The following is a 12,990-nucleotide window of genomic DNA, read 5'->3' on the forward strand; positions in this document are numbered from 1 at the left end:
AGTCAGAGTTCACCAGTCCTATTTTTTTTATTCTATACTTGTAGTTCTCAACTTTGTCACACACTGGAATCCCCTGGGGAACCTGAAAAATGCTGATACCTGGATTGTACCCCAATTCTGATTACACTGATTCAGGATATTGGCTTGAGCATCAAACAATTTTTAATGCTCTCCAAGTGATTCTATTATGCAGCAAAGTTAAGAACCACGGATGTATATGTGCTTTAAAGTAGTATCAGCTGACTTTACTTCCACATAGAATGCACTAGGTCATGGCAAAAGAATAATTCTGATCTAATATAACACCGGGAGAAATCTGTATAAGTTATGAAAACTTTGAAAGACAAATTATTATAATTATGAAAATTTCTCAAAGAATAAAGCTGTAGAAGCAATAAAGTTGAGGTCAGCAGTTATCAAACTGTGATCCAGGAATACTCGACTGTCCTCAAGACCCTTTCAGAGCATCTTTAAGGTCAAATTATTTTTATAATAATACTAAAACATTATTTACCTTTTTTATTCTTCTTCTCTCACAACTGAACAGTGGAATTCTCCAGAGGCTACTTGATAAGTGATATCAAAACAGATTAAATATAGACACTAATATAAGAACCAGCAGCACCCCAGCCAGTGTCCCAAAAACCAAAAGGTTGTGGTTCAATTCCCGGTCAGGGCACATGCCTGGGTTGCAGGTTTGGTCCCCTGTTGGGGTGCATAGGAGAGGCAACCAATGATGTTTCTCTCACACCGATGTTTCTCTTTCCTCACTCTCTCCCTCCCTTCTCCTCTCTCTAAAATCAATAAGCATGTCTTTGGGTGAGAAGTTTAAAAAAAGAAGAAGAAGAATCCAGCAGTGTATTAAGCCAGACATTTAAAATATTTGTAAAATTATTTTTTAATTACTCTTCTCATTATTTCTACTTTGGAAATGTAGTCATTTTTCATAAAAAATATAGTATTTGTGTTAACATGTAAGAGATTTAATATACTTCTTTTAAATTAATAAATATTTTTTAAAATTTTGTCTGATTTCTAACATAGTAAATAGCAACATACTGCACCCATGAAAATTCTTTGAGGTCCTAATTAAAGACCAAAGAGTTTGAGAATCACTACACTAGAAGAACTAAAAACCCAGAGAGGGAAAAGCCTTCCTAGGAGGAGTTGACAACTGCTCTATCCATTTTTTTCCCTGAAGGCATTTGATGGCTCCAGGAGAGGGCTGAGACCTGGATCTGGCCAGGCAGAAGGACTCCACTGGGACACAGAGAGACTAGCCTAGCTTTTATTGACAGTATGGTACTTGTGTAACAAATTGCAAATTGAAGGGTTCCCAACATACATTCAATTTTCTCTGCTGGGCATTTACTGAATCCTGGAGCTGTGCAGAATACGTAGCTGGGCCAAAGACTGGAACAAAATCTCCCATACTTTCATAATACTTAGGAAACAAAATATTGCAAGAAGGAGGGGACTTGCCTCAAACACACACTCTTCTTCTCAAGACAAATGTAAAATTTCGAAGCTATGAAAAGCAGGAAGCTAAAGAACTAAATTCAAAACCTACAAGTGGCAGAAATGAATCTCTCACAGTTTTTCAGGGCTAAGAGAAAGAAATCGACCAGCTCTCAATAAAAATATCAGGAAAGAACTTGCCTGAGAAACTGTGACGGATGAGCACTAGACCAAGTCTTACTAAAACTACAACCGAGTTTCAACATAGCTCAACCTCTGATTGGCATGAGATGATTAGGCCCTTACCCTACACACCTAACAGAATAAAGGGGAAACCCCATATCCGATGCCAGAAAAAACTGTCAGGATCTTCTAATTTTTTGTATATACTGTCCAGCATTGAATAAAATAAATTACCAAATGTGAGATGAGGCAGGGAAATGTAATCAATAATCAAGATGAAGCAATCCTATAAATGATTCAGATATTAGAGTTATCAGACTTGGGCTTTAAAATCAGTATCATTGAAATGTTAAAGAAAATATAGGAACACACAAACACAATAAATAAAAACATGGACATTTTGAAGAGAGAACCAGAATCTATAAAGAGTAAAATGGACACTCTAGAACTGAAAAATTATTATTATATTAGCTGAGAGGCAATTCCGCTGAATGGGATCAGAGAATACAAGATTAGAGAACTCAAAAGATAGGTCAACAGAAAATAACCAAACTACTAAAGCACAGAGAGAAAAAAAGGACAAAATTGACACTAAGACACATGTGGGGTATAGTTAAAAGGTTAATACTGGATTCCCAGAAGGAGCAGAGAAAATGGGGCAGAAGCAGTATGTGCACACTTAAGAAAATGTGCATTCCATAACTGTTACATTAAATGCTCTCAGTATTGTTAATGAGGTCAAATGGATTACTTATGTTTAAATATTTTATATCCTTACTGATGTTTTGGCTGCTTATTATTGACAGAGGTATGTTGAAATCTCTAATTTTGATTATGAATTTGTCTGTTATTCTAGTTTTTTTCAACTTTTGCTCTATATATAACTAGGTGTATCCAAATTAAACATTGTTACATATTACTGTTGAATTCACATGGTTATCATTAAGAGATGTCCATTTTTGTCTCTAGTAATACTTCTTGCACTAAAGTCCACTTTTGTCTGATATTAATATAACTACCTCTGCTTTATTTTGCTTAGTGTTTGTATCACATATCTCCTCCTTTTGCTTTTAACCTTTTTGTATCCTTATATTTATAGCATATCTCTTATAAACAGCATACAGGTGGGTTTTGTTTTTTATCCAGTCTGACATTCTTTGCCTTTCAATCATATTGTTTAGTCTGTTTACATAAACCAAGTCTCAACATGTTTGAAAGGACTGAAACCATACAGCATATGTTCTCTACCTACAGTGAAATTAAACTAGAAATCAATGAGAAAGATAACCAGAAACATCCCCATGCTTGAAAATTAAGCAATATACTTCTAAATAACCATGAGCCAAAAAAGAAATTGCAATAAAAATTAGAAAATCTTTGCCTTGGCTGGTGTAGCTCAGTGGATTGAGTACGGGCTACAAACTAAAGGGTCGCCAGTTCAATTCCCAGTCAGGGCACATGCCTGGGTTGTGGGCCAGGTCCCCAGTGGGGGCCATGTGAGAGGCAACCACATACTGATGTTTCTCTCCCTCTCTTTCTCCCTCCCTTCTCCTCTCTCTAAAAGTAAATAAGTAAAACCATAAAAAATACATTTTCAAAAAAGAATTAGAAAATCTTTTTAACTGAATGATAAAGTATGAAATATCAAAACTTGATAAATGCAACTAAAGTAGTGCTGAGATGGAAATTTACAGCTGTAAATGCATATATTAGAAAAGATTAAAAGTTTAAAATCACTGACCTAATCTTCCACCTCAAGAAGCTAGAAAAGTAAGAGCAAATTTAAAAACTTTTTTTTAAGGGCAAGACTTCTACACTGAAAACTGTAAAATGTTGCTGTGAAAAATGTTTTAAGACCTGAAAAGTGACAGGATAAACAACACTCATGGACTGGAAGAATCATTTAGTTAAAATGCCAATCCCCTGCCACACACGTTAACCTATACATTCAATTCCAACACAAAAATTCCAGCAAGACTTCTTTTGGGGGGTGGGGAGGGACACAGGAATGACAAGCTAATATGGAAATGCAAAGAACCTAGAAGAGCCAAGGCCATCTTGAAGAACACTAAAGCGAGAGAATCCCAAATAAAATGGTCGGTAAATTTAAGAAAAGTTAAATTTAATTCCATCTTATTATTAGTCATTAGGAAAATTAAAATTAAAATCACAATGAGATACCACTACATCCATACCAGAATGTGTAAAATTAAAATGCCTAAAATTACCAAGGCTGTAACTCCACTAGAACTCTCACACACTGCCAGGGGCAGTATAGATTGGTATATCTATTTTAGAAAACTGTTTGGCAATAATAAAGCTAAATATTTATGCCCTTTTATATATCCAACAGAAGTAAGTGCTAAGCTCACCAAGAGATGTGTGCAAGTTTCACAGCAGTGTTATTCACAAAAGGCAAACAACTCAAATGTCTATCAGAGGAGAATGGATAAATAATTTATAGTATACAATAGCTTATTACTCAGCAATGGAAATAAACTAGCTACATAAATTATGCAATAACATAGATAACTTTTACAAACAAAATGTTGAGTGAAAGAAACCAAACACAAAAGCATATATACAATATAATGCCATTTATATGAAGTTCTACATCAGGTGAAACTAATACGGTTTAGAGATGATGCATAGTTACCTCTTGGAAGGAATACTGACAGTTGGAAGGGGGTGGCAAAACTGAGCTTTCTGGGATGTTTAAAAGATTCTGTATTTTGATCTGGATGGTGGTTACACAGGTATATGAATCTGTAAAAGTTTGCCAGCTGTACACTTATAATCTCTACACTTTAGTCAATGTAAATACCTCGGTACAAAAGGAGCAAAATAACTATACCTGTTACCCACTGTTCTTTGAAAATCACAGTGACAATTTTTTGCAACTTTTCCACTATTCTTAGTAGTAAGAATCTAATAACTTGAAGATATTCTTTGAGCCATATTTCTTTTTCTCCTTTTTTTTTTACTTGTCACCTGAGGATATGTTTATTGGTTTTAGAGAAAGGATGGGAGAGAGAGAAACAATGATGTGTGAGAAAAACATCAATTGGTTATCGCCCACACACAACCCGACCAGGGATAGAATCTGCAATGTTTTGGTGCATGGGATGACGCTCCAACCAGTCAGGCCTCTTGGCCAGGGTTCTTTGAGCCATATTGCAATGTCTTCACACACAAAACTTTTCAGCCAGACTTACGGCCTCTGCTCTTTACCTACTCCCTCAGAATGTCCAGGAACTTGTAGACTCTCCTACCTGCTCCAGCTCCTCCTCAGCATATTTTTGGCGGCTTCGCTCATTCTCAGTACCCTCCCGCAGCTCCTTCAGTCGCTGGGCTTCCTGCTTGGCAAGGTTGATCTCATCACGCAACTTCTTCTCCAGATGTACCTTCTCCACCTCCACTGTGCGGTGCTCCTCCTGGGCCTTCTGCAGCCTGGGGGGCGATGCAGGGAGCTGGAGGAGGCCAGGCAAGGAGGTGCCAGCCAACACGCCATGAGTCATGGCATTGGAAAGCAAAATAAGGGCTCCAGCACTCAGCACATATTCTCCCTATTCTGCTGACTCTGACCGAGTTAGCTCAGCACCAACACAAACCACAGTCATTACCATACTTCTTGCACTGGCCAACATTTTGCTGCCACTAATAAAAGCTGTGACAACTACTAGTTTACTAGATAGTTCCCATTTGTCCTCCCTGCACATAATGACACAGTATTGTATCATGATCAGCCTAGGACAGGTGTGGGTATGAAGGTTTTGAGAGGGGAAGTGACTGCAACAGAACTGAGACTAGAATTCCAATCTGTATGACTTCAAATCCCATAGTTATTCACCTCATACAGGTATCTGGAAGGTTCACTATAAATGGAGAATACCCTGCAAGCTAGACCAAAGATCCAGAGAAAGCCTGACAGCTGAGGTGGTAGTAGTGGGGAAATTTAAGGAAGATGAGAAAGGAATCATGAGCCATACTTCTTGGACTCCTCAGTACCTGTTGCCAGAAACACATAAAAATGAAATTCATGCCAAAGGGCAGAGCTTGAGAGAGCCCCCTGCTTCCCCAAGGCCTGAGTCCTTTTCCTTAGTATCTTCCATGGGGGCTAAGATCTCAAGGGTATCAGTTATAATGGAAACATATCTTTGTCCCCATCCACACATTCCCTCTGTTCACTGACAAAATCTTCCATCAACCCAAATAAACCTCCTTCCTTCCTTCTTCCTCCATACATCTATCTATTTCATTCACTCACTCATTCATTCATTCATTCACCCAGTACTTTCAGATGTATACTAAATGCCACATCCTGGGCTAAGCCCTAGATATATGGAGATGAATGAGGAAACTGTTTCTGCCATCAAGGAGTTCATTATCTAATTCAATTTAGATAGATAATTCTATACAATGTGACAAGTTCTACAAGAGATAGATATACAAAGTGTTGGATGAGCCCAGTGGATGGAGTGATCAACTCCACCTGCAAGGAGTCAGGAAAGGCAAAGCATGGGCTAGACCCAAAAGAAAGAATAAGAGTTTGCTAATTCCTCTGGAAGAGGGAAAGGACTTAGCTACCGTCAGGTCTTCCTACCTTAGTAGGAACCACCAAGTTACCAGAGGACCAGGATAGAAGGGGAAACAGTGATGAAGAAGACAGGGGATATATGGCTTAGACTTCTGGTGCAGGAAAAAAAAGATAGGCTACAGAACAAGCAGGGCCCAGAGAGGAGCACTGGCCACTGAGTTAAGTAGGTGAAAGTAGGTGACACAGAAGAAGCAGAAACAGAACTCGGTCTCTAACAAATCCCAAGTCCACACTGGTTATCAGTATTGGAAGCCTCAAAAGATGTGTTGGTACAAGCGGGAAGGGGAGAGGCAGAAATGTCTAGACTGCTCTTACTGCTGACAAACTATAATCTTCTGCCCAATTTGTTGGAGAGAAAGAAAGTTGAACCTCCTTAGTGTTCACACCAGGTGGCGCTACAAGCACAGCTAAAACAAACCAGAGGTGCCATTTCCTGCCCCCATCTCTTTTTCTGGCTGATTATCCTCCTTTATTGTATTCCTCCAAGATACCACTGCCTGAAATTACACCATGAGGGATTCAATTCTTCCCTGAAATATTATCCTCTCTGAAGGCAGCGTCTTGAGAAAAGCCTATGCTGTATCTGTCTTCTTCATATAATAGGGAGCTCCTTTAAAAGTAGAATCAAAACTGACCCACTTTTATAGCCCTAACAGGATCTAGACGAGATGAAAATCAACAAATACTACTGAGAGCAGAAATTGAGCAAATAAATGTACCACCAAGCCTTGCCCCACTTCATCTCCTGCACAGAAGACTGAGCATCCTGAAGGCAGCAATCAATTAGCATTACAAGTAAGAAAAATGTGAGGTGAGTGCAAGCATTGGCTCTAAGCAGTCATGACTATAGACAAGTCTGTTCCCTGTACTGGGGCAGTTTCTTCACTTTTAAACAGGAATCAAAATTCCTGCCTGCCTCAAAGAATTATCTTGAAACCCAATGAAATCCTAACTGGAATGTACATGTAGCATTCATTATATTTATCCACCCAAAATATTGGGAACCCTGAAAAATAAACTTTACAGTAGCTGGCAGCACAGGCCTATTGGAGTAAAGAGGGAGGAGGTGGCATGTAGCTCTGAACACCGTCAGAGGATGTGTGTGTGCACAAGTGTGAGCCCAGCTCTGGGTGTGTGCATGCATTTGCTTCTCTAAGTGCCACAGTGGTCATTTAGCTCTGTGGGCCTTGGGGAGCAGGCAGGGCTGGGAGCTTAGTTTTATCCCCAAACTTGGAATGTCTCCTGCCTAGATTCTTTGCCTTTGGAATGAAAACAGTACATGTTTTTCAGACAAATGAAGAATGGGGACTGCCTAGACAGCAGCATTTAGCCCCTAGTTGGCAAAGGGCCCAGGATCAAGGGGCCCAAGAAAGTAGCCAAAAATCAGCTCAGAGATAAAACTCCTTTTTTTGTCCCCCAGAAGGCTGGTCCATGGGTATGAATCTGGCAGGGCTGCCTTCACTGAGGTAGCACCCTGCAGGTGTCAAAATTCCTAGCTCACTACTTACTGATACCGTGACCCTAAGCAAAGCACTCACCCTCTCTGAGCCTTCATTTCAACTCTAAAATAGGGATAATAATAGTACCTTCTAACCTGAGTTGTGATGATTAAAAACAATAATACATTTAAGTACTTAACTATACCTAGCTCACAAGAAATCCTTCTCTCATCCCTCCAAAGAAAATAGTATCTATCATTAAAAAATAACAGAAAGAGCAAGACTGCATTTCCTTTTACGTAGATTTATGCAAAGATTTCCCAACTAGACCCTCTAGACTGCCAGAATAATTTTCTAAAAGACAGTCCTAAAGTAGGCCTTTCCTCTTTTCAAAAACTAAACAAAGTGAAACACAAAATACCTGTATTGCCTCTATGTTGCCTTTTGCATCCTACTAAAGTTCTCCATGTGAGTCTTAAGGCGCCAGGGGTCTAGCTCCACTCCACATTCAACCTTAACTACCAGAACCGTCCTACCCATCTTTTAAGGCCACCTCCTCAGCACCCACATCACTCACTTCCTGCCTCTGCGCTCTTCCTGTCCTTAGAGTTATCGTGCCATAAGTTGACACTGAGTCACTGCACAAGCGTGTACTCACTGCTCCTCATATGTGAGCTCTCTTGCCCCAGGAGCAGTGAATTCCTTACAATTCCCAGGACAGAGCTGGTTACTAGATATCAGGAAGTACTTAGATAGACTGACTGGCATCTTTCTTTCACAGCTAGATCTTCTACAATAGTTTAAAGCCATGTTTTAGTTAGACAGAATCCCAGACTATCAGCTAGGCCGTTAATGTCCTCCTAGTTCCACTCATGAGAAAATAAGTCCTAGAAGGGAAAGGGATTTACCCAAAGTCTTACAACGAGTGAGTGTTTATGAGATTTAGGAGGTATTAGGAAGGCAGATTTCTGAGGTTTCTCTGGGGAAGGGTAAAGAACAGTTCATTGTATCTATTTCTACAGGAAAGGAAGCAAAGGTAGGGTAAATGATAGAATGACTCCTAACAAGCCATCCAGCCAGAGAAGCTCAAGACTTCTGAGAGCTACATGTTTCTCCCTCTGAGGCTCAGAGGGAAAATAAGTTCCTGCTCTGAGAAAAATACTTGTCCATGCAACCAGAATGGCAGGAACCTGGACTCCCAATGCAGCTTTGGAAGGATGCACAGCCTGGACAGCCATGCTGGCATGGTCTCAGGGACCAGGCAGCCCACAGCCCAGGTGGAATCAGGGGGCTCCCAAAAGTTGGCAGCACCAGGGCTGTGGGGAAGGGGCAGGGCCTTACCTTTCCTGAAGGTCATGCAGACTCTGCTCAGCTCGGTGTAACCCTTCCAGGTCCTTCATCATCTTCTTCATGTGCTCCTTGGAGTAACGATTCTGGATATAAGCAAACCAGCAGCCACCCACACCAATAACGATAGACACCACCAGCATGAAATCCTTGAGGTGATTATGGCGAGTCACTGCCAGAGAGGAAAGGCATGGTGAGTCAGACTGCCCACTGCACACTGCAGAGTCCACTGCATATCCCCTCCTCCACGAAGCCTTCCTACTCACAAGAAACTAGTTTCTGTTCTTAAGACACACACTTGCCATACACTATAATAGTAAGCTCTGTGCCTGTTTCTCTGCCAAGTCAAGCCCTGGTTTGGAAACAATGAGAGGTCTTAGAGCAATAAGGAGGCTTATTAAATCATACTTCCCTAATATGCAGTGAAGAGGAAAGCACTAATGCCTTCTCAATACATGCTGGCCATCTAAGGTCTGCAATGAGCCCATGTACCCAGATGCGCTGGCTTCCATCCTACAAGGTAAGCAATGCTAGGGTGCTAGAGCAGGTAGAAGGAGGTGGCTGGTGAGGGTATAAAGCAATGTGACTAAAGCTTGAGGTCTGGCTATGGAGCTGAGGCTACTATAGAAGCTGGGTCTCCTGGGCTACTAGGCTATTGTAGGTACAAGGTACAAAGCCCAGATCCGGTAAAGGTCTGCAAGTCCATCTATGGAGAGCACTTCTAGGCTGTGGCTCAATCTACAGGCCAGGAAAAACATGAATAACCTCAAGAGATTGATATAGGTAAGACATGCCACATGCCAGAAGGACAGAGCTATCTGCTGAGAATGCCTGGCAGCAGGTGAAGTGGCCAGGGCCCCAGCCACCAGCTGGGACTCAGACTAATAATCAGTCTCCAGAGCAGAACTAAAATGCTAACCAAGGAACAATAGTAGAAGATAAGAGCAAAAATCATGTTCTGAGAATTGAGCCAACCAGAAGCAGGGCACCCCTGGAGCCTGACATTGTTCCTAGTATGCCAGATGTGGGCCCTGGGCCCCAGCACAGGAGACCGGAAAGAGACACCTAAGGAGAAGAGGACTGCTGCTGAAGCAGTCCTTTAAGTTGAGTGGGTTGTACTCAACTTGGGATGGAGTAGCTGTAGGCTCAGATGTGGGAGCCAGGGAAGGAAAAAGAGAGGGAATGGCCTCCTGTGCACAACTGGTTACCCCCAGGTTGGGGAGAGAAAAGCAGGACTGACAGGATCCCAGTGCCTGGTAAGGACAAGGGACTAATGGGCATCCCAAAGGTCCTAGGTGGAGCCACTACGTTGAGGCAGTCTAAACAGCAGGAAAAGACACATGTAGCTGGAAACCACATGAAAATGAAACCCAGATTGAGAAAAAGGATTATATTCATAGCTCCTCATTGAAAGGCTGAATGGCAGGACAAGGGGATGGTGTGGGATCAAAGACAGATTAGTGCCTTCTATTTCCATCCGGGGAGGGGAGTTACTAGGTCCAGGGTGGGAGCCCTGTCCTTCACATGTTTATGCCAGATTCTCATAGAGAAAACTAAGGGCCCTCTAGTGGCCACTTTCAGCTCACCCCCCACCCCACCTGGCAAGCCTACACTTGCTGCCTTACTCAAGGCATCACTCTCCTCCTTTCAGGCCCTAAGAAGGGATATCTCTGCAGCACAGTGAGCTGCCTTTCTTTCTGGAACACACCAGTCTCCTACATAGCCTCTACCAGACCAGAAGCTGGGGTACACTCTGCCTCCCTTCCCAAGGTTTCTCCTATCCAACATCCCATGCACATTCCTACAGAAAGTCAGAGGTACTCTTGTTCAAACAAGACTCCATGCAACTGGCACCCTTCCTCTATTACCTCAAACTCTTCAAATTTTTAAGATAGGCATGCAGATTGGGCACCTATCTATTCTATTCAGTCCCATATTCAACCTTGTCCAGATGGACTTGGAACAAGATGCTATTTTTTTTCCAGATTCATATTCTCATCCAAGTCATGAATACAAATTCTGAATGGCCAGGGCCAAACACAGGACTTAAGGTAACACTTTCACTTATCACTACCCACTGAATCTCTTCAACCAGTTTTGATTGGTTGAAGTTTTGACTCCACTTAAACGTACAAGCATCTACTCCATATATACATCCCTCTGCCTTGTCAAATGCATTGCTAAAGTTCAGCTACAGTGTCAAATCCTACGAGTGACCAAGTTTGGTGGGAAGAAAATTAGTCTAACATGGCTGTTTTACTCTGTAGACCCTAGTGAGAATCACTTGTCTGCACACCAGTGCCTAGCACAGCACCGACTAACACACAGAGGCACTCAATAAATATCTGTAGGATTGAATTGTTACTGATAAACCTCAAGTATGGTATCTCTCTCTCCTTAACCCACATGGGTATTATAGCATTCCCATTCTGTAGACAAAAAAAAAACAAAACCAAAACTGATGCTCATAGGAGCACGGACTTGTTAGAGTTCAGAAAAAGTGACAGAGCTGGGATTCAAATCCAGATGTGCCTGACTGCATGGCCTTCCTGCTACACCCCACTTTGTCATTACAACTTTCATACTCACTACTCACACAGCAGGCACTGATTCTGTTTTGTTACATGCAATATTTCTCCCCATGGAGAGGCCTGCATGATTAAGAATTCCAAGGCCCTAGTTTTCCCTCCTACCAGCATCTCAGGAGCTGACTGTGGCACTGTCATGAGGACAGGCCTTTCAGTTAAACACAGGCCTCATGCAGAGAAATTCTGCCATTGAAGGAAGCGTCCTACACTGAATATTAGGAAGTCTGGGTTCTATGCTGCCCTCTGCCTCAATTTGTTAGGAAATTCACTTCCCCCATCTGAATCTCATCTTCCTCACCAGTAAAACGTGTTATCACAGAATTACTAAGGAGATCAAATGCACAGTTGCAAATGAAAGCACTTAGAGGTATTTTGGAAATATTTCAGATCAACATATCCAATAGGTTGCTATGGAGCTTGAGAAACAGACAGGAGCTGAAGAAGCTGGTGTGAGAATTGTTGATCCCTTCAGTGGAACCCTGGGCTAAACTCCACAGTCCTAAATGAATCTATGATGGTTAATTTTATGTGTCAACTTACTGGGCTAAGAGATGCCCAGAGAGCTGGTAAAACATCCTTGGGGGTGTCTATGAGGTTGTCTTCATGAGAGGTGAGGATTTGAATCAGTAGACTGAGTAAAGAAGACCATCTTCACTGATGTGAGTGGGCATCATCCAATCATCCACAGGCTGCTGAGGGCCTGAATGGAATCAAAGGTGGGGGACAGGTAGATTTGCTCTCTCAGCCTGAATTAAGACTTCGTCTTCTCCTGCCCTCTTACATCAGTACTGGTTCTCCAGTCTTCAGACTGAGACAGGGACAGTCTCACCATCAACCCTCTGATTCCCCAGCCTGTGGATGTGGACTCACACCATCATCTCCCCTGGTTCTCAGGTTTTCCTGGTTCTCCAGCTTGCAGATGGTAAATCATGGGGCTCTTGGTCCCCTAATTACATGAGCCGATTCCTATAATAAATCTCCTCTTATAGATATCTATATACATGTCCTATTGGTTCTGATTCTCTGGAGAATGCTAAATACAGAATCTATAAATTACTGTACAAAAAAAGAGGGGAAAATAGGGAAATCAAGTGTCCAGTCTATGCTTAATGAATGATGTACTTCTTCTCATCATAATTCTGTTCCCATTCTTCAGTTCCTACTACCTACTGTCCCAGCCCATCACACCCACAGAATCCTTCCATTCCTTGTCCTCTGAACTAGGATTTCCTGATTAATCCATTCTTCAGACAGGTAAACACGGCTTATCTCTAGTTATCTCAGGGAATGCCTTGCATGTTTTTCAGGTTTCACAGTCAGTCACCTATTTTCTGATAGTTTGTGAGTTTCTCAGAGCCAGGCCCAAGACTAGTTTATC

The 12,990-nt window shown here is 41.7% G+C and overlaps 1 protein-coding gene across 2 annotated transcripts in view; it reads right to left on the reverse strand.

The window, feature by feature from the left end:
- STIM1 (stromal interaction molecule 1) overlaps positions 1–12,990 on the reverse strand; it is a 186,056-nt gene that overhangs the window by 12,882 nt on the left and 160,184 nt on the right. For both annotated transcript variants that reach the window (XM_037135696.2, XM_037135697.2), the window contains exons 6-7: positions 9,019–9,196; positions 4,914–5,091 (exon numbers count right to left, since the gene is read on the reverse strand). In XM_037135696.2, coding sequence (XP_036991591.2) covers positions 4,914–5,091; positions 9,019–9,196 — 356 coding nt within the window. The remainder of the gene's footprint in view (positions 1–4,913; positions 5,092–9,018; positions 9,197–12,990) is intronic.

This window comes from Artibeus jamaicensis, unplaced genomic scaffold, assembly GCF_021234435.1.
Source record: "Artibeus jamaicensis isolate MK-2021 breed Jamaican fruit bat unplaced genomic scaffold, CSHL_Jam_final contig_64, whole genome shotgun sequence".
NCBI classification, from domain to species: domain Eukaryota; kingdom Metazoa; phylum Chordata; class Mammalia; order Chiroptera; family Phyllostomidae; genus Artibeus; species Artibeus jamaicensis.